At 38.3% G+C, this 23,407-nt stretch overlaps 1 protein-coding gene across 11 annotated transcripts in view; it reads right to left on the minus strand.

Moving 5' to 3' along the window:
- Tanc2 (tetratricopeptide repeat, ankyrin repeat and coiled-coil containing 2) overlaps nt 1-23,407 on the minus strand; it is a 304,530-nt gene that overhangs the window by 147,003 nt on the left and 134,120 nt on the right. For all 11 annotated transcript variants that reach the window (XM_060386550.1, XM_060386548.1, XM_060386546.1 and 8 more), the window contains one exon: nt 4,777-4,925. In XM_060386550.1, coding sequence (XP_060242533.1) covers nt 4,777-4,925 — 149 coding nt within the window. The remainder of the gene's footprint in view (nt 1-4,776; nt 4,926-23,407) is intronic.

A 23,407-nucleotide genomic window follows, 5' to 3' on the forward strand; every position in this document is an offset into this window, starting at 1 on the left:
ACCAGACATACTAAATCAGTTGGAAGAAAAAGTAGGGAAGAGCCTAGAACTCATTGGCACAGGTGTTCCTGAACAGAACACCAACAGCACAGGCTCTGAGATCAACAATTAATAAATGGGAACTCATGAAACTGAAAAGCTTCTGTAAAGCAAAGGACACTGTCATCAGAACAAAACGACAGCCTACATACTTGGAAAAGATCTTCACCAACCCTATATCTGACAGAGGCCTAATCTCCAGAATATATAAAGAACTGAAGAAGTTACACACCAATAAACCAAATAATCCAATTAAAAAATGGCGTACAGAGCTAACAGAGAATTCTCAACAGAGGAATATCAAATGGCAGAGAAACACTTAAAGAAATGCTCAGTATCCTTGGTCATTCAGGAGATGCAGATCAAAACAAACCTGAGATTTCACCTCACACCCATCAGAATGGCTAAGATCAAGAACTTGGGGGATGATGCATGCTGGAGAGGATGTGGAGAAAGGGGAACCCTCCTTCATTGCTGGTGGGAATGTGGCCTTGTACAACCACTTTGGAAATCAATCTGGTGCTTCCTCAGAAAAGTAGGAATAGTGCTACCTCAAGATCCAGCTATCCAAAAGATGCCCCATTCAATAAGGATATTTGCTGAACCATGTTCACAGCAGATCTATTTGTAATAACCAGAATCTGGAAACAACCTAGATGTCCCTCAATGGAAGAATGGATACATAAAGTTTGGCACATTTACACAATGAAATACTACTCAGCAATTAAAAACAAGGAAATCATGACATTTGCAGGCAAATACTGGGAACTAGAAAAGATCATCCTGAGTGAAGTAACCCAGAAGCAGAAAGACATAAATGATATATACTCACTTGTAAGTGGATATTAGCCATATAAACTAGGATAATCATACTAAAATCTATAGTTCTTAAGAAGCTAAACAACAAGGAGGACCCTATGGAAGATGCTTAGTCCTCATTTTGGGGCAAACAGGATAGACATCAGAAATAGGAGAAGACAAGGAACAAGACAGGAGCCTTCCACAGAGGACTTCTGAAAGACTCTACCCACCATGGTATTGAAGAAGATACTAAGACTCATGGCCAAACTTTGGACAGAGAGCTGGGATCCTTATGGAAGAGGGAGTTAGAAACACCTGGAAGGGACAGGAACTCCACAAGGAGAACAACAGAGCCAAAATACCTGGACCCAGGGGAGCCTGCAGAGACTGATACTCCAACTAAGGACCATACATGGAGAGGACCTAGACCCCTGTTTAAAGGAAGTCCATTGGCTGTTCAGTTTCCAAGTGGGTCCCTAGTAAGGGGTACAGAGGCTGTCTTGACATGAACTTAGTGGCTGGCTCCTTGATCACCTCCTCATAAGGGGTGGGGGTGCAGCCTTGCCAGGCCACAGAGGAAGACTGCAGCTAGTCCTGACGAGACCTGTTAAGCTAGGGTTAGGGGGAAATGGAAGAGGTCCTCCCCTATCAGGGAATTAGGGAAAGGCATAGGAGGAGAAGAGGGAGTGAGGGTTGGGACTGGGAGGAGACAAGGGAGAGGGGCAGCGGGGATACAAAGTGAATAAATTGAAATAAATACACATATAAATAAAATTAAATAAAAAAGAATGCCCATGAGAAGTATTGTGGACATTTTGGTTTATGTTATGATAAGTAAACATGTTTTGTTATTAAAAAAAAAAAGAATGGTTGAGAGAAGAAAATAAAGTTAGTTAAATATCCTTTCAGAAATTGTTCTTTTACAGAAAATGAATCTATGCTAACCTGCTTGTTAGATTCTGTCACGGTAGCACTAGCTTGGGACATTCTCACTATAGGATCTTCATGAAGATAATAATCCATCTTTATCTATATGCATTTAGTTTAGATGAAAGTTAGCAAAGATTATGGCCTCCTAGTCCTTAATAATAGTCCTAGACTACATATTTCATAGTCACTAGAGCCACTTTTTGTGTGGTTCCAAGACAGTTAAAAATATGTTATATTCTAACATGCTACGATTTGTCATTTTTTTTACATTTATGTAATGCTTAACAGCTTTAAATAGTTTTATATATTTTCATTTACTACTTACATGAAGACAACACACACACACACACACACACACACACACACACACACACACACTTAATAAGAAGAAAAGAAAGAAATGTGAAAATGGGGACCAGGGAGACGGCTCAGCAAGTGAAGGCTTTTGCTGCCAAGCCTGATAACCTGAGTTTGATCCTTGGAACCCACACCATAAAGAAAAGAACTGACTCCCAGAGGTTGTTCTCTGACCTCCACAAACATGCCAGTGTACACTCCTGACATAGATACACAAATAATAATAATATAAAATGAAATTATCAAAAATATGAAGGTAATGATATAATTTCCTCTAAACCACAGTCATGCACATTCTACGTACTAATTACACTGCATATTACTGTGTACTTTTTCTTTATGGGGCAATTGCAGCTTACAAAGTATCATCTTCACAATAACCCTATCATCTTGTCGTTCTTTTTTTCTTTCTTAATCTAGGGACTTTTTTTTTTTTACTGGGCAAGCATTCCACCACATCTATATGCCAGCCCCATGCTTTAGAGGTTTATCTGATGTAAACTGATTTGAAATCAGTGACATGAAGAAATCTCCAGTTTTGCAGAAGAAAAGAAGTCCTTAACTATAAGAAGGAGCAGGGTATCATGATAGTGATCTTTATTTGGATAGTCACATGCTAACTTGACATAAATGTCATGAAATAAAAAGCATTGGGGAGTTAGCTCAGTGGAAAAGCACTTGCCTAGTAAGCATAAGGTCTTAGGTTTGGTTCCTAGCATAGGGTTAGGTCAAGGCATCTCCTCAGGCCTGAGTAAAATATTTCACTATAAGGCACTAAACTCGTTAGGTTTCTGTTACTGAGATAAAGACCATGACTAAAAGCATTTTGGGAAGGAGAGAGTTTATTTCAGTTTACAGTTATAGTCTATCATGAAGGGAAGTCAAAGGAGGAACTAAGGCAAAAACCTGGAGGAAGAGCTCAAGCAGAGGGCATGGAGGATTGCTGCTTACCAGCTTGTTCCCCTGGCTTGCTCAGCCTGCTTTCAGATACAGTCTCAGACCACCAGCCCAGGGGTGGCACCAAACACAGTAAGCTGGGACCTCACATCAATCATCCTTCTGAATGAGGTAGCCCAGAGGCAGAAAGAAACTTATGGTATATACTCATTTATAAGTGGCTATTAGACATATAATATAGGATAAACGTACTAAAATATGTACACCTAAAGAAGCTAAGCAAGAAGGAGGACCCTGGGTAAGATGATCAATCCTCACTCAGAAAGGCAAACAAGATGGACATTTGAAGAGGGAGAAAACAGGAAACAGGAGCCACCACAGAGGGCCTCTGAAAGACTCTACCCAGCAAAGTATCAAAGCAGAGGCTGAAGCTCATAACCAAACTTTGGGCAGAGTGAAGGGGATCTTACAAAAGAAGGGGGAGATAGAAAACTCTGAAAGGGACAGGAGCTCCACAAGGAGAGCAACGGAACCAAAAAATCTGGGCCCAGAGGTCTTTTCTGAGACTGATTACTACAACCAAGAACCATGTGTGGAGATAACCTAGAATCCCCTGCTCAGATGTAGCCCATGGCAGCTCAGTCTCCAAGTGGGTACCCTAGTAAGGGGAACAGGGACTGTCTCTTACATGAACTCAGTGGCTAGCTCTTTGATCACCTCCCCCTGAGGGGGGGAGCTGCCTTACCAAGCCACAGAGGAAGACAATGCAGCTAGTCCTGATGTGACCTGATAGGCTAAGGTCAGATGGAAGGGGAGAAAGACCTCCCCTATCAATGGACTTGGAGAGGGGCATGGGAGGAGATGAGGGAGGGAGAGTGGGATTAGGAGGGAGTGAGGGAGGGGAATAGAGCTGGGATACAAAGTGAATAAACTGTAATTAATACAAGAAATAAAAATTAAAATTAAAAAAAGAAAATGCCCTATAGACTTGCCTACAGGCAATCTGCCAAAGGCATTTCTCATTGAGATTTCTCTTCCCGATAATTCTAGCTTCTGTCAAGTTGACAGAAAAAATAACTAGTATTCTACCAAAAAGAAAGTTAACTATAAAATCATATTTTAAAGCTTTCTGAGGTAGATACTCAGAACATTAATTTCTCAGATTTTCAACTTTTAAAATAAGTGCACCCAAAACTCGTCTTTATTTTTTCACTAAATGTCGAGCTATATCCTATACGTTATACTTACTTTTCATTGCAACAGTTTAAAATCTAATTTCCTGGATTCAAAGGCTGCTGAGAAGCATATTTTTTTTTTAATAATTAAGCATTTAGGGATGTTTAATGTTTAGCTGTCATTTTCTAAAGTTATTTTAGGGTAGTTTTAGAAACTGGTAAAGATCTACTTTAGGCTCAGCATATCATTAAACTGGCAATAATCCAAATATACTTGGGAATAGTATATCCTCTAATTCCTCAGTGCAGTGTTAATCCCTCAGTTCTGTCATTTAGGTAGCTTATTTGTTATTTAGTCATTCACTAGTTTTTGTTTTGTTTTTTACATATATAAAACACAAACAAGAATGGGTGACTATAAAAAAAATTAAATTATATTTTAGGCCTCAAAATGAATTCTAACAAACTTGATATCATTCCTTTAGCACATACTCACAGACCATAGCATCTTTCTTTTCCTCATATAAAATGCTGATTCATGTGGTTTCACCAAGTTGATAGATAGTGCATAACTTACCTGGTTTTCATCCTGTACCTCCATGCTGTACTGGTCACTTGGCTGTACTTCTGTGACTTTCTCTCCAAGGAGGAAACCCAGCCGAGTCATGAGTGTGTTTGCTGCCTCATCTACAGATGGAGGTGGACCCAGGTCCTGGTCAACATCACCTGGAACAAGAGAGAGCAAACATGAATCTTAAAACAAAATGGTTTAGTTTGCTTCTATGATTGTTCTTAGATTCAGTTTGGCTTTTTCTTTAGTTTTCATATTCTAAAGTCAACATTATAATGTTCTAGTCTATCAGCTGTTTTTTAATTTTAAATTTCTGTGTGGGTGTGTGTATGTGCATGTATGTAGAGGACAGAGGTAAACCTCAGGTATTGCTCCTCAGGAGGTATCTACCTGGTTTTGAGATGGGGTCCCTCACTGGTACCTGGGACTGCTGACTAAGCAGGGCTGGCCGATCAGCTCTAGACATCTAGCTGTTTCCACAGATAGACCTGAGAGGTTCCCAGTCTCCCTGGTATGGGGAGTACAGTCAATCGTGTGCTCCCACAGCAGGATTTGTTGGTAGGTGTGAGACTGAACTTAGGTCCTCCTGCCAGCAGGGCGGGCACTTTAGTAACGGTGCCATCTCCCCATCTCTTGATTTTCCTACTCTTAAAGATTGTCATTTTCATACATCATCTACTGAGCTTATTCTCAATTTATTTACAGGAAATTCTTGAATTTAAATGTTTTTGTAACATGCTATAAAGAAAAAGATTCCCGTTTTTTTGGCCAGGAGCATTCGAGCACAGTCTAGCTCTTGGGATCTACATTTTAGCCAGAACAGGTACTTCACTGCAGTTCCTTCCATTGCTTTCCTTTTTAAACCCTGTGTGTAAGTGCTCCTTTTACATTCTCAAGCAATTTCAACCTTTGATGAAGTTTCAGAGAACAGAGAACTTTTCCCTTCATAACCATATGAAAGTTACAGATTTCTCCTCATCCTCCAAGATTATGCATTTCCTATGAACACATTCTCTTGTATAACTCATGGGTCATCACAGAAATCAGGATCCTAAGCTTCTATGACCTTAGCCCCAGGCTGATCCCAAGCTTGAAGCCCTGCTTGGTGGCATAAGCAGAGGCATTTCAGGCTGACACAACTCACTTATTTTTAAAAAATCTAAAAGATTCTTTAGAATCAGGATCTTGACTCTTTTAAGGCTTAAAGTGCAGGTGTTTAGTACAACATTTCTCAATTAACCTTCTGAATCAATCCAGGTTATGCATGTTTTTGAGCAGCAATATTTTTAAAAAGTATGTTTTGTTAACTTTAATTACTTGGTTATGCCAGTGTCTACCACATTTTTCTATTTTAACATTATACTTTCCCTCTTTGTATTTAATAAGTTTTCTGATGGAAAGGCTGAATGAAATTATGTAAAATGTTCCACTTATTATATTTTTGTGGCGAAAAAATGGAATTTCCTTGAGGGTGTTTTATGTCTATAATTCATCAACCTTAAGTCCATATATGATGTTGGGTAACCACAGTCACTTTTAGAACTTTTCATTGTCCCCAAGAAGTGCAGTTCTACTCAACAGTGCTTCTCCGGTCCTTTTCCTTTCACCAGCTCCTAGTGACTTCTACTTTCTTCCATGGTGGAGCTGCCTATTCTAAGCACCCTGTGTAAATAGACATATACAGCATTTTCCTCCTTGGGGTCTGGTTTATAGTAGTTAGTATAACGGGGTCAAGGTTCTTCATATCGTAACCTGTATCATAACATCATTCCTTTTGAAGAGTACAGTATTCATTCATCTGTTCTTGGGCATCTGGGTACTTGTTTGGAGCTTTTAGTGACAGTGAATAGTTAAGTCTGAACACGGTTGTAGAAATAAATATTTGTCTCAAACAATGACATTTTTCCATCCATCTATCCATTTCACTGATTTCTCTATTACACAACTGGTGACAACGCTTACTATCAGTTTTAATTTAGTTCAAATTGTTTTAGATTTAGCTAGGGTAGGCTCTTATGGCCTTTCAACACACTCTTGTCATGTTTTGGACAGCTCTCTGGCACACAATTTTTCAGGCTCATCTGGTATGCTCCCTGTCGCAGCTATGGAATTAGACACTCTCTTCAGAAGCTTTTGTTTTTCCCAGAGCTATATACTAGGCATGCCAGGCTATTACTTCCTCCAAGACCTGCTCAGTGAACAGTTAGGTTATATTCATATATACAAATATTTGCAAAGCAGTATTTATATATACATGTATGTGCAAATTTATATTACATGCATGCATATTATTTCCATTTTTGTTTGTAAGCCTACATACATACATACTCTGTTCTCCATGACTTCTCTTAATTCTAATGTAATACCCTAGGCTAAGTCCAAAAGATATAATTCTCTTCCCAAACTATTAAGAAAGTAGGCCTCTATTCTCCTTAGTCTATTCTTCCTATGTGTAACAAATTTCACTGCTACCTGCAGTGACCCTGTACAAAATGTTCTTATAGTGGTTGTCTTCCTATTTCAAGCTAAGGAGCGTCATCACCACTTACTACCTCACCCAAAATTGAGATAAAATTTATATACTGTAAATTTTATCCCATGGAATATATAATTCAGTAACTTTCAGTTTATTCATAAAGTTATACAACCATCACCACAACCTAATTTTAGAATATTTTTATCACTTCAAAAGGAAATCCTGGCTCATTTTTGTCCTGAAATTTAGTTCCTTAAAGTTCTTGCTCTCTAGCATTCATTTTAGTCCTCTTACTCAAAGGATGTCACATTCTTTCCATACAATTAGCATTTCTGGCTTTTCTTCTAGATAGGTTTGGCATTTCAATGGCTGCCAACTATAAAAAAAAAAAAAAATCCTTTCCAAATTCTCCACTGAGAGATGTTCAACAGAATTAGTGCTTCTTCCCTGAGACTACTCACTTTCAAGATGATATATTTTTTTTAAATCATTGAAAAATGAGCCATGAGTAGCTCTATGCTCTGAGATCTTTCTGCCTGTGCCCCAGATGCCTGGCCCACCTGGGTTAGGGAGAGCGAGCCAGCAGAGACAGTGAACCCAGCCAAGCTGAGTTAGGTGCAGGACCTAAGCCCCACTGTCCGCCATCTCGAGGAAGCCTGTGGGGCACTGGAACAATACTAGGCTTGGAGATCTGTCCACCTGCACCCCAGCTGCCTGGCCTACCTGGGTTACAAACAGTGAGCCAGCAGACACAGTGAACTCAGTAGAGTGCCTTTCCTTCCTTGGCTGTATCTGAATCTCCAGCACCCATTCCTGAGCCCCTAGACATCACTCATCTTCCTGTAGACTACTCTAGACTCCAGAGACAGGTGAACCCAGGCTGCAATATAAGCTCCAGGAATAACAGTCTGGGCTACACACAACTAGATGGCTAAAGGCTGGTGTAAGAATACAATCGACAAAAACCAGGCATCATGGCTCCACCAGAATCCCCCAATCAATGGACAGTCTAATGCAGCTGAAACACAGGAAAATGATCTTAAATCTACGATTATGTAGTTATTATAGGCACATAATGAGGAAACGGACAAAAAATAGAGACTACCATGGGCAGACAGGAATCTACAATAAAACAGATGAAGGAAATGAATAAAATCATTCAAGATATGAAAATGGAATTAGAATAAATAAAGAAAACACAAACAGAGAAAACCCTGAAGATGGAGAACTTGAGAGATCAGGAACCATAAAGGTAAACATCATCACCAACACAAGAGATGGAGGAGAGAATCTCAGTCGTTGAAGATACAATGGCTCAATTGCAGAAATTGATACATCTCTCAAAGAAAACATAAAAATGGAAAAGTTCCTGACACAAAACATCTAAGAAATCAAGGGCACCATGAAAAGAAGAAATCTAAGAATAATAGAAAGACAAAAAAAGGAAGGGAGGAAGGAAGAAAAAGAGAGAAAGAGAGAAAAAAAGAAAAAAAAAGAAAGAAAGAAAGAAAAGAAAAGAAAAGAAAAGAAAAGAAAAGAAAAGAAAAAAGAAAAGAAAAGAAAACAAAAGAAAAGATTCCAGGCTCCAAGGTCCAGAAAATATCTTCAGGAAAATCAAAGAAAAAAATTTCCCCAACCTTAAGAAAGAGATGCCCTTAAACATGCGAGCTTACAGAACAACAAATAGACTAGACCAGAAACAAATTCCTTCCACCACATAATAATCAAAACACTAAAGATATAGAACAAAGAAAAATATTAAAAGTAGCAAGGGAAAAAGAACAAGTAACATACAAAGGCAGACCTATCGGAATCACATCAGACTTCTCAGTAGACACTATGAAAGCCAAAAGGGCCAAGTTGGAGATCATGCAGACACTAAGAGACCACAGGTTCCAACCCAGCAAAACTTTGAATCAACATAGATGGAGAAAACAAAATATTCCATAACATAACATGAATGACCCTAAAAATTTTACCACAGAACTCCTACAGCTGATAAATACCTTCAGCAAAGTGTCTGGATACAAAATAACAACAACAACAACAACAACAACAACAAATCAGTAGCCCTCCTGTATATAAAAGACAAAAGGGCTAAGAAGGAAATTAGGGAAGCAACATCCTTCACAATAACCAGGAAAAAAATAACATAAAGTACTTTGGTGTAACTCTAACCAAGCAAGTAATAAAACTTGTATGAAAAAAACTTTAAGTCTCTGAAGAAAGAAACTGAAGAAGGTATCAGAAGATGGAAAGATTTCCCATGCTCATGGATAGGTAGGTAGGATTAACATAGTAAAAATGGCCATCCTACAGAAAGCAATCTACAGATTCAATGCAATTCCCATCAAAATACCAACACAATTCTTTACAGACTGAAATAATAATTCCCAATTTCATATGGAAAAACAAAACAAAACTAAAAACCCAGAATAACCAAAATCATCCTGTACAATAAAAGAACTTCTGGAGTTATCTCCATCCCTGATCTCAAGAGTTGTACTGTAGAACAACAGTAATAAAAACAGACTGGAGGATAAATGGAATCAAATCAAAGACACAGAAATAAACCCACCACACCTATGGACACCTAATCTTTGACAAAGAAGCCAAAACCATACAATGGAAAAAAGACAGCATCTTCAACAAATGGTGCTGGTCTAACTGGATATCTACATGTAGAAAAATGCAAATAGATCCATACTTATCACCCCGCACAAAACTAAAGTCCAAGTGGATCAAAGACCTCAACATAAAACCAGACACACTAAATCTATTAGAAGAAAAACTGGGGAAGAGCCTTGAATGCACTGGCACAGGAGACAACTTCCTGAACAGAACACCAACAGCATAGGCTCTAAGAGCAACAATCAATAAATGGGACCTCATGAAACTGAAAAGCTTCTGTGAAGCAAAGGACACTGTCATCAGAGCAAAAGGACAGCTTACAGACTGGGAAAAGATCTTTATCAACCCTCCATCTGACAAAGGGCTAATATCCAGCATATGTTAAAAAAAAAATTAAACACCAACAAACCAAATAATCCAATTAAAAATGAGATAAAAAACTAAACTAAATAGAATTCTCATCAGAGGAATATCAAATGGCAGAAAAACTCTTAAAGAAATGCTCAATGTCCTTAGTTACCAGGAAAATGCAAATCAAAATGACTCCGAGATTCCACTTTACACCCATCAGAATGACTAAGATAAAAAACTCAAGTGATATTCTGGAGAGGATGTGGAGAAAGAGGAACCCTCCTCCATTGCTGGTAGGAATGTGGCCTTGTACAATCACTTTGTAAACCAATCTGGCCCTTCCTCATAAAAATAAAAATTAGGAATAGTGTTACCTCAAGATCCAGCTATACCACTCCTAGGCATATACCCAAAAGATATCCCACCATTCAATAAGGACATTTGCTTAACCATGTTCATAGCAGCTCTATTTGTAATAGCCAGAATCTGGAAGCAATGGAGGAATGGATACAGAAAATTTGGTACATTCACACAATGGAATACTACTCAGCAATTAAAAACAAGGAAATCATGAAATTTGCAAACAAATGGATGGAACTAAAGAGATCATCCCTAGTGAGGTATTCCGGAAGCAGAAAAACATGCATGGTATATACTCACTTATAAGTGGATATTAGCCATATAATATAGGATAAATATACTAAATTCTATAGACCTAAAGAAGCTAAACAACACAGAGGAAGATGATGCAGCCAGCCTTGATGAGACCTGATAGGCTAGAGTCAGATAGAAGGGAAGGAGGTCCTCCCCTATCAGAGGACTAGGGGAGGGACATAGGGGGAGAAGGAAGGTGGGTGGGCCAGGGAGGAGGCTGCAGCGGGGATACAAAGTGAATAAATTGTAATAAATATATAAATAAAATTAAATTTTAAAAAAACCCAGCAATTCCTAGGACCAACAGAAGCCTGTATCCAGAAAATAAATCCCTGCGCCCCAAACCAATGAGAAAAATAAAAAAAAATTGAGAAATGGCTTCCACATGCCCATGCTATGCATGCACCTCCTGTTAAATAAGTAGATTAATTAAAAATCTGTATATTCTTCAACACTTATACTCTAGCATCTTATTAGCAAAAATTTCAAAAATGACATGTAAACTGGCAGAGAATTGTTCATAGAGACAAAAACCTGAAATCAGCTAGCAATAATAGACAATGGCAACAATAAAAACACCTCACATAGTATTAAGAACACATACTAAGAATTTCATTTATAGAAAGCTAAAAAGGCAGTGAAACAAATAAAAGTTGCTGGACATGGGCAAGAACATGGAGGAAGCATGAAGAAAGTATCTGAATACAAGCATACAGAATGAATTAGAGTTCTGTATCTCTAGTCTGGTGGCCCTGAAGGAGTGGAATGTATACAGCAACCCCCAAAATCAAGAGATATCTTAATCCATTGGAAACTTAGGAAAATGATTTGAAATCTATGCTTATCGAGTTATTGGAGGCACATGAACAGGAAACTAACAAAAATCTCAAAGAAATAACCACACAAATAGAGGCACATAAAGAGAAATGAACAAAGCTCTCAAAGAAATACAGGCAAATATAGCCACACAAATAGAGGCACATAAAGAGGAAACAAATAAAAAAAAAATAGAGGCCATCATCAAAAGACAGGAATCCACATTCAACAGATGAAGGAAATGGTGCAAGACATGAAAACAGAATTAGAATCAATAAAGAAAATGTAAACAGAAAACACTGGAGCTGGAGAAATTAGAGAAGAGAGCAAGAACCACAAAGGTAAGCATCGCCAGCAGAATACAAGAGATGGAAGAGAGAATCTCAGGCGTTGAAGATACAATAGCAGAAACTGATTCATCTCTCAAAATAAAAAAAAGAAAGTAAAATCTGAAAAGTTCCTAACACAAAACATCCAAGAAATCAAGGACACCATGAAAAGACAAAATCTAATAATAGGAACAAACGAAAAAGAAGATTCCAGGTTCCAAGGTCCAGAAAATATTTTCAAGAAAATTACAGAAGAAAAAAAAAATTTCCAACTTAAAGAGATGTCCATTAACATAAAAAAGGCCCATAGAACACACCAAATAGACTAGACCAGAAAAGAAACTATATAATAGTCAAAATACTAAAGCTATAGAACAAAGAAAATACTAAAAGCAGCAAGGGAAAAAGGCCAAGTAACATATAAAGGTAGACCTATCAGAATCACACCAGACTTCTCAACTGAAACGATGAAAGCTAGAAGGGCCTAGGCAGATGTCATGTAGACTCTAAGAGACTACAGATGCCAAACCAGACTACTATACCCAGCAAAACTTTCAATCAACATAGATGGAGAAAACAAAATATTACATGACAAAACCAAACATACAATATCTACACAGCAACCCAGCTCTATAGAAGATACTAGAAGGAAAACTCCAAACCAACGAAATCAACTACACCCAAGAAAACACAGGATATAGATAAGTTCACAACAGAAAATCAAAAGAAAACAGGCATAGAAACATGGTAACACCACCAACCCACAATAAAAGGAACTAACATGCATTGGTCACTCTTATCTATCAACATCAATGGACTCAGCTCTCCAATAAAAAGACGCAGACTAACAGAATGGTGCAAAAACAGGATCCAACATTCTCCTGCATCCAAGAAACATACCTCTGCAACAAAGAGAATACCTCTGAGTAAAGGGCTGGGGAAATGTTTTTCAAGGAAACAGACCCAGAAAACAAGCCGGAGTAGCTATCCTAATATCTAATAAAATAGACTTGCAACCAACGTTAATCAAAAAAGATAAGGAGGGACACTTCATTCTCATCAAAGGAAAAATCCATCAGGAGGACATCACAATCCTGAACATCTATGCCCCAAATACAAGAGCACCTGCATTTGTAAATAAAACATTATTAAGGTTGAAATGACACATTGATCCCAACACCTAAGTAGTGGGAGACTTTAATACTCCACTCTCGCCAAAGGACAGAACATCTAGACAGAAGCTGAATAGGGAAATAATGACACTTACAGAGGTCCTAAACCAAATGGACCTAATAGATGTCTAACTTTTCACCAAACTCGAAAGAGTATACCTTTTCAGCAACAAAGGAAACCTCCTCAAAAATTGACCATATAGTCAGGCACAAAGCAAGCATCAACAGATATACAAGAAGATTGAAATAATCGCTTGTATCCTGTCTGATCACCATGACCTAAAACTAGACCTGAACCACAGAAATAACAAAAAGCCTACATACACATGGAAACTAAACGACTCTCTACTCAATGACAGCTTGGTCAGGGAAGAAATGAAAAAAGAAATTAGAGACTTCCTAAAATTCAATGAAAACGAAGGTGCAACTTATGGGACACTATGAAAGCAGTGCTGAGAGGAAAGTTCATAGCACTGAGTGCCTCCAGAAAGAAGTTTGAGACATCTTATACAAATAACTTAATGGCACACCTAAAAGCCCTAGAAAAGAAGCAGACACACTCAAGAGGAGTAGATGGCTGGAAATAATCAAACTCAGAGCTGAAATCAATGAATTAGAAACAAAGAAAACAATTCAAAGAATCAATGAGACTGAGAGCTAGTTCTTTGATAAAATCAACAACATAGACAAACCATTAGCCAAAGTAACTAAAAGGCAGAGAGAAACGACCCAAATCAGCAAAATCAGAAACGAAAAGGGGGACATAACAACAGGCACTGAGGAAATCCAAATAATCACTAGGTCGTACTGCAAAAGCCTATACGCCACAAAATTTGAAAATCTAAATGAAATGGACAATTTTCTTGATGGATTCCATTTACCAAAATTAAATCAAGATCAGGTAAATAGATTAAATAGCCTTATATCCCCAAAAGAAATAGAAGTGGTCATCAAAAGTCTCCCATTCAAAAAGAGCCCAGGGCCAGATGGTTTTGGTACAGAATCTACTAGACCTTCAAAGAAGAACTAACTCCAATTCTCTTCAAACTATTCCTCAAAATAGAAACAGAAGGAACATTACCAAATTCATTCTATGAAGCCACAGTCACCCTGATACCTAAACTACACAAAGATCCAACAAAAAAAGAGAACTTTAGACCTGTCTCTTATGAACACTGAGGCAAAAATACTTGCAAACCAAATCCAAGAACATATAAAAGATACTGTCCATGTCCAAGCAGGCTTCATCCCAGGCATGCAGGGGTGATTCAATATATGGAAATACATCCATGTAATCCTCCACAAAAAAAAAAAAAAAGAGAGAGAGAGAGAGAAAACCACATGATCATCTCCTTAGATGCTGAAAAAGCATTTGACAAAAATCCAACACCCATTCTTGTTTAAAGTCTTGGAGAGATCAAGGATACAAGGCACATACCTAAACATAGTAAAGACAATATACAGCAAGCCTATATCCAACATCAAACTAAACGCAGAGAAATTTAAATCAATTCCACTGAAATCAGGGACAAGACGAGGTTGCCCACTCTGTCCGTATCTCTTCAACATAGTACTTGAAGTCCTAGTTAGAACAATAAGACAACTAAAGGATATCAAGGGAATACAAATCGGAAAGGAAGAGGTCAACATGTCACTATTTGCAGATGATATGATAGGATACATGAGTGACACAAAAATTTAACCAGAGCTTCATCTAATAAACACCTTCAGCAAAGTGGCAGGATACAAAATTAACTAACAAAATCAGTAGTCTTCCTATATATGAAAGACAAAAGGGCTAAGAAAGCTATTAAGGAAACTACACAAATAGCCACTAATAACATAATGTACCTTGGTGTGACTCTAACTAAGCAAGTGAGAGACCTGTTCAAAAAAACTTCAGGTCCCTGAAGAAAGAAATTGAAGAAGATATCTGAAGATGGAAAGATCTCCCATGCTCATGGACTTGTAGGATTAACATAGTGAAAATGGCCATCCTGCCAAAAGCAATCTACAAATTCAATGCAATTCCCATCAAAATACCAACACAAAAGAGAAAGCAGGAAACAGGACAGAAGCCTACACAGAGGACCTCTGAAAGACTCTACCCAGCAGGGTATCAAAGCAGATGCTGAGACTCATAGCCAAACTCTGGGCAGAGTGCACAGAATCTTATGAAAGAAGGCGGGGATAGTAAGACCTGGAGAGGAGAGGAGCTCCACAAAGAGAGCAACAGAACCAAAATAGCTGGGCCCATGGGTCTTTTCTGAGACTGATACTCCAACCAAGGACCATGCATGGAGATAACGTAGAACCCATGCACAGATGTAGCCCATCAGCTCAGTGTCCAAGTGGGTTGCCTAGTAAGGGGAACACAGACTGTCTCTGACATGAACTCAGTGGCTGGCTCTTTGATCACCTCCCCCGAGCAGCCTTGTCAGGCCACAGAGGAGGACAATGCAGCCAGTCCTGATAAGCTAAGGTCAGAGGGAAGGGGAGGAGGACCTCCTCTATCAGTGGACTTGGAGAGGGGCATGGGTGGAGAAGAGGGAGGAAGGGTGGGATTGGGAAAGAATGAGGGAGGGGCCTACAGCTGGGAGACAAAGTGAAGAAAATGTTATTAATAATAAATAAATAAAACTTAAAAGTCTAGACCTTTCTTTTAAAGGACTTGTATTAAAGACTTAAAGAAAATTATGTACAAAATATGTTATGATTAAATTAGTGTGTTATGATTTTAAAAAGTGTGCTGGGAAACAACTTATTAATTTGCTATGAGGACCTATTGTTTGGATGAGCGTTAGAGAGACATATTTAAATCACAGCACTGCCTGAGATGAAACTCTCCCAGCTGCACTCTGGATCTTACTATCTCTTCTGATTTCAGAGTAACTTGATCTAAAAGGTGATTCTTCCTCTCTGAAAAATTAAAAAATAATGTTTTTAAGTAAGTTTTTTCCCACTGGCTATCAGATACATTTAGTATTACCAAGCCTTTCAGCATTACCAAGCCCTCTTCCCATACTTTTCTAGCAATTTCAGTAGCAACAGTATTAGGATAGACATAGGCCACGGTATTTGACAACCGTTTTACAAATCAAATGAGATACTAAAAGACACAGAGGAAAAAAATGAACAAAATTATCTTGGGAGAGTAGAAGGAAGAAGAAGATGGAAAAGGGATTTGGAAGAAACTGTATCTGAAATTAATAGTTTTATATTTAATAGACTTAAGGAAAAGGAGCAGACAGAATAATTTCCAGATTCAAATTCTGCTTGATTTCCCAAATCAACACAAAAACACCAAACATTGTAATAAAAGCTGACCAAATGCAGAATGTCATGTTTTTAAAAGTGCTGTTTATTTCTAAACAATACCATATTACTAGTAGTATTAACAGCATTAACCCTAATGTTTACTAAGCCAATATTAACTGATAAATTCCTTTGTTCATAAAATGCATTAAATCATTTAAATCTTCATAATATCCTATTTTACAGATAGAAAAATCTTCAAAGATGAAGGTCTTGATTGCCCAGGACTCAGAATCCGTTAAACAGCTGTCAATATTTTCAATACAGGCTGCCTTGTTCAAGAGCCCATGTTTTTAACATTTGCACTATTATGTTAAAATATGTGATTTAAAAAATGAATGTGATTAGCAAGTATTTGGTTGTTTGGAACAAGGTCTTTTTATATAGCCCAGGCTGGCCTCAAAGTCTCATCAGTCCCCCTGTTTCAGTCTTCCAGGTGATGGGTCACAACCATGCAGCACTCTACCTTCTCCTGAGATTATAGATTTTCCCTTTAACAAATGCACTGGAGTTATATGATGACAGACAATATAGGAAAATATTTAATAGTAAAAGACCATTTTTACTTAGAACTTCTGATGTCAAGCAATGGGTTAGGTATTAGATATACATACACAAAATATGGGCACAGTTCTTATAACCACAGAATTCGCTTTCATAGGAGAAATAAAATACAATTTATTGTGTACTTGAGCCTCTTTTGGGTATATGCCTAGGAGTGGTATAGCTGGATCTTGAGGAAGCGGTATTCCTAGTTGTCTGAGGAAGTGCCAAATTGCTTTCCAGAGTGGTTGTACAAGTTTACATTCCCACCAGCAGTGGAGGAGGGTTCTCCTTTCTCCACAACCTCTCCAGCATGTGTTGTCACTTGAGTTTTTGATCTTAGTCATTCTGATGGGTGTAAGGTGAAATCTTAGGGTCGTTTTGATTTGCATTTCCCTTATGACTAAGGACGTTGAACATTTCTTTAAGTGTTTCTCTGCCATTCGATATTCCTCTAATGAGAATTCTGTTTAGCTCTGTTCCCCATTTTTTAATTGGATTACTTGATTTGTTGCTGTTTAACGTCATTCATTCAACCATGTTTGTAGCAGCCTTATTTGTAATAGCTAGAACCTGGAAACAGCCCAGATGCCCCTCAGTGGAGGAATGGATACAGAAATTGCGGTACATCTACACAATGGAATATTATTCAGCAATAAAAAACAAGGAAATCATGAAATTTGCAGGTAAATGGTGGGATCTGGAAAAGATCATCCTGAGTAAGCTATCCCAGAGCAGAAAGACACACATGGTATATACTCACTCATAAAGACATATAATATAGGATAAACCTACTAAAATCTGTACACCTAAAGAAACTAATCAAGAGGGAGGACTCTTGCTAAAATGCTCAATTCCTATCCAGAAAGGCAAAGAGGATGGACATCAGGAGAAGGAGAAAAGAGGGAACAAATCAGGAGCCTGACACAGAGGACCTCTGAAAGGCTCTGCCATGCAGACTATCAATGCAGATGCTGAGACTTATGGTCAACCTTTGGGCAGAGTGCAGGGAATCTTAGGAAAGAAGTGGAGTTAGTATGACCTGGAGAGGACAGGAACTCTACAAGGAGAACAATAGAACCAAAAAATCTGAGCACAGGGATCTTTCCTGAGACTGATACGCCAACCAAGGACTATGCATTAAGATAACCTAAGACCCCTGCACAGATGTAGCCCATGGCAGTTCAGTGTCCAAGTGGGTTCCGCTGTAATAGGAACAGGGACTGCCTCTGACATGAACTGATTGGCCTGCTCTTTAATTACCTCCCCCTGAGGGGGAAGCAACCTTACCAGGCCACAGAAGAAGACAATGCAGCCACTCCTGATGATACCTAATTGACTAGGATCAGAAGGAAGAAAAAGAAGACCTCCCTTATCAGTGGACTTGGGGAGGGGCATGCATGCAGAGGGTGGAGGAAGGGAGGGATTGGGACAGGAGGAGGGAGAAAACCACAGGGGGGATACAAAGTGAATAAAATGTAATTAATAAAGAATAAATAAAAAATACAATTTAATTAAATCACAACAAATTAAATTCTCTGATAATATAACACAGGCAAAAAAAAAAAAAATCCACTGCTGTAAAAAAGCTAGTGAATATTTCAGAAGACATTTTGAGTCTTTACCTTTTTTTTAATTTTTTTTTTTTTTTTTTACTTAGCAGGTTCTTTTTTTATCTTGACTAATTTACTGTTAGTGAACTGTCATGTATATGTCCATGATTCTTAAACATTTTTAATGTTTTTCCTAGTATTCTCTATTTTTTAATTTTTAGTTATTTTAATATTCATCACAGGTTATACCAGCCATAGCCCCCTTCCTCATTCCCTCTCAATCCCACCCTCCCTTCTTCATCTCCTCCCTGTCCCTTTCCATGTTCCTCAACGGAGGAATGGATACAGAAATTGTGGTACTTTTACACAATGGAATACTACTCAGCAATTAAAAACAAGGAAATCATGAAATTTGCAGGCAAATGGTGGGATCTAGAAAAGATTATCCTGAGTGAGGTATCCCAGGAGCAGAAAGATACACATGGTATATACTCACTTATATAGACCTATAAGATAGGATAAATGTACTAAAATATGTGCACCTACATTTGATAAACAAGAAAGAGGACCCGGGGTAAGATGATCAATCCTTACTTAGAAAGACAAATGGGATGGACATGGGAAGTAGGAGAAAACAAGAAACAGGACAGGAGCCTACCACAGAGGGACCCTGAAAGACTCTACCAAGCAGCATATCAAAGCAGATGCTGAGACTCATAACCAAACCTTCGGCAGAGTGTAGGAATCTATGATAAAAGGGGGAGTTAGTATGACCGGGAGAGGATAGGAGCTCCACAAGGACAAAATATATCAGGGCATAGGGTCTCTATGAGACTGTTTCTCCAACCAACGACCATGTTTGGATATAACCTAGAACCCCTGCTCGGATGTAGCTCATGGTAGCTCAGTATCCAAGTGGGTTTCCCTACTAAGGGGAACAGGAACTATTTCTGACATAAACTCAAGGTCTGGCTCCTTTACCGTCCCCCGCCCCCGAGGGAGGAACAGCCTTGCTAGGCCACACAGAGGACAACATTGCAGCCAGTACTAAAGATACTTGATAAGCTAGGGTCAGACAGATGGAAAGGGAGGAGGATCTCCCCTAGCAGTGGAGGTGGAAAAAGTCTTTACTTTTGAAAATATAAATTCTTTACTCAACAGGTTTATAACACCTGCAAAGATTACCTTTTACTTCAAATGGCCAATATCCAGAAAGAAAATGATTATTTTCCCAAGAAGCAAATACCTAACAGAAAATAATTTAAATCTCCAGTCTGTTTTTCTAACACGGTAGTTGCCTACAAATACTGAAATATTATGTGCCTCATTTCTTTCTTTTTTTAATTCTCTGCATTCCCTTAGCATTTTCAATGCTAGGTTATTTACACAATTCATTCATTACAAATTACTGATTTCTCTTCTATTTAAATTTGACAGCTCTTTGTGCTATATTAAATGAATTTATGTGTTTTTTCTAACAGAGGTATAAAAAAGTGAGTATCTTGACCTAACTACCAAAGCAGAACTGATTATATTTCCATCTTCGTTCGTGCATCCATCCATCCATCCATCCATCCATCCATCCATCCATCCATCTATCTATCTATCTATCTATCTATCTATCTATCTATCTATCTATCTATTTTCTCAGACAGGGTTTCTCTGTGTAGTCCTGGCTATCTTGGACTTGCTTTATAGACCAGGCTGGCCTTGAACTCACAGAGATCAGTCTGCCTAAGTGCTGGGATTATAGGCATGCGCCACAGTGCCCAGCTCATTTGACCCTCTCCTTTTCAGAACACTAGAAATTCATTAACTCCTAGCAAGTGTTGAAAAGGTACAGAGCTTTTCCATGTTCTTGCAAAAATAGCTCCTAGTTACACAAATGACTGCTCACTAGGGATCAAGAATGAAAGCCACGGCCTCACCGATAGTGTAACTGATAGTAAGGCACCATTCCATATTCAGTTTCCATGACCAAAATTAAAGATGAGACAGAACAATGAATGGAGTACGAGTGAAAATACTGACAACTGTTAGAACTGGGGATACATTAATGGACATAATCTAAATTTAAACTTTTTCACACGAGTTTCTTAGGCTCAGGCATATGACTTTACTTAGATAATGGGATCATTACAAACATGTGCCTATATAGTTGGACTCTTCTTGTGTTCTTGTAATTCACCAAGAAACAAGTGAGTTCTTTGGTTGATGCCTTTTTAACCTTGGTCTCTAAATTTCAGTCCAACCTGAATCAACCCTACACCTATCCAGCCAACCTGCAGCCCAGACAAAAGACATCTAACCAACACCTGCAAACCTTAGAAGTTAGATTATGTGTGACAAGCACTTAGAAATTTAAATATAAACAAAGAATGAAATCATTTTTTCTGGCCTCTGATTACTAAAAATATTTCAGTAAAAGCTCTACGTACAAATATTAGAAAATGCAGAAGTGTGTCAAGGTAATAACAAGCCTCAACTGAAAGTACGAATATCCCACCATTTGCTGTGCTGAAGCTTAACATACAGTATATGGCTTATTTGGGTTACTTACACTAAGAATCTTGTAAGATGAAAGAAGACGGTCTATTTAATTTCAATTTTACAAATAATTTGTTTTTGAGGCACATCGCAGTGTATAAGCCAGGCTAGCCTCAAATTCACAATATGACCCAGATGAGTTTCAAACTTGTAATAATACTCTTCCCTCAGGCTCCTGAGGGCCGAAATTATAGGAGAATACTCAAAGACTTTTCCTTCTTTCCTTCCTTCTTTCCTTGTATGTATGTGTTAAAGTTAGGACACTGTATAGCTGGCAGGTAGAAGAGTCAGAAATTAAACCCAATCAGGGCTGGAGATTTTGCCCAACATAGCCCTTGGTTTAATTTCTAGTACCTGTGTCCCCTGCCAAAAAGAAAAAGACGCTAACTCAAAACCTGAGTTCTTACTCACTAATATATGTGGCCCAAGAACAGAACTTTAAAGTAACATGCAATCCACAGCCAGATTAAGAACTGCTAACTTCAGCGCCATCTCAGCGGCTGTACTTGGACTTCCCAGTAATCTGCATCTTTCTCTTGGGCTAGCAATGGTGTTTTCTCCCGGTTATTTTTTATGAGCATATAGTAATATGCTTATATTAATACATAATTTAAAAATTACAGAAATACCATGTTATAGATAATATTGCTATGACAGGAAACTGAGACATGTTCTATTGCATAACTAGTGAGGGAAAAATTAGAATTGAAATACACTGATATTTGTTTAACTAAAAATGACTACAACCTGTCTGTCTCCACAGACTTTAAATTTGTGACTATTCAGAATATACTTAAAAGTTGTACACCACATTTCAGTGTTATCACTATAATATATTAATTAACATTTCTGAGCATTCAGTGTAGGTCAATCACTCTGATAAACGCTTTGTACACACTGATCTGACTTAAGACTATTTATTTATTTAAGGCAGGGTTTCTCTGTGTAGCCTTGGCTGCCCTGGACTCGCTTTGTAGACCAAGCTGGCCTTGAACTCACAGACATCTGCCTGCCTCTGTCTCCCCAAGTGCTGGGATTACAGGGCTGTGCCACCTCACCTGGCACTCATTTAAGATTAATATCTCCATTTTTATAGATGAAGAAACTGTGGCTTAGAAAGGTTAAGTGACTTGCTTAAAACTACACATAAAACAAATAATACCACAGACAAGTGATGATGTCTACCTTCTTACTTGGAGAACTGTTCTGCTGAAATGACTGACATCAGTTGGTTACCTCTTTTCAGAAGAATAAATGACAACTCTATCACACATTAAAATAAAAATTTCAAATTGGGCAGTGGGTGCACACACCTTTAACGCTAGCGCTTAAACGGCCGAGGCAGGTGGATCGCTATGTCCAAGGCCAGCTTGGTCTACAAAGTGAGCTCCAGGCTACACGGACAAACCCTGTCTCAAGATAAAACAAAACAAAACAAAACTTCTACTTCTTAATGTCTGAACAATAGAGTATGCTCACAGGAGGTGAATGATAACTAGGCTACAGGGCAATGTGTTTTTTAACTATATGGTTCTAGTTCAAGAACTAACCAATACACCCTGCTTATGTACACTAGACAAATCACTCACACTCCCTTAGTCCTAGGTTGCCCACTCTGAAGCAATCACCTAACAGAGTTCTCCAAACATCCTTTACTCTGGTAGTTTATAGTGATACGGTAAGTTATCTCCATGGCTGCAAAGGTAGAATCAAAAATTTATGTACATATTCCCTTATTTTGTACATATGACAAATTTAATATGAGGAATTATAATAACTTAGATATTTAAGACTCTAGAGCTATCCAGATGAAGCATTCAATTTATTAGACAAATATTCTGGATCAACAGCTACACCATAAAGTAGCTTTCCTTAGACTGTAGACCAAACATTGACGACTTAGTCTGGCTTGATTCAGAATTTGCTTTCCCATGTAGGACAACACAGAAAACACACAACTATAGAGATGTCCAGCACGGATGGACAAACCAATAAAGATATGTAATGTCTTTATTTCAGGTACAGAAGGTTTATTTCTCTGGCTTCAAATGTACAGAGACGTTGCCGATTATTCCCAAGACATCAAGAACAACACCACGCACCCCACAGACTCGCAGCGCCGTTCACGGTAGCATTTGCGAGCCATCTGCAAGACTTTACACCAACAGGTTCTCAAATACGACACACCCACCAACAGCTTGCCATCATCTGGGAATTTGTTAAGAAATGCAAATATTTAATCTATCTCAG

The sequence above is a fragment of the Meriones unguiculatus genome, chromosome 7, assembly GCF_030254825.1.
Source record: "Meriones unguiculatus strain TT.TT164.6M chromosome 7, Bangor_MerUng_6.1, whole genome shotgun sequence".
NCBI classification, from domain to species: Eukaryota; Metazoa; Chordata; class Mammalia; order Rodentia; family Muridae; genus Meriones; species Meriones unguiculatus.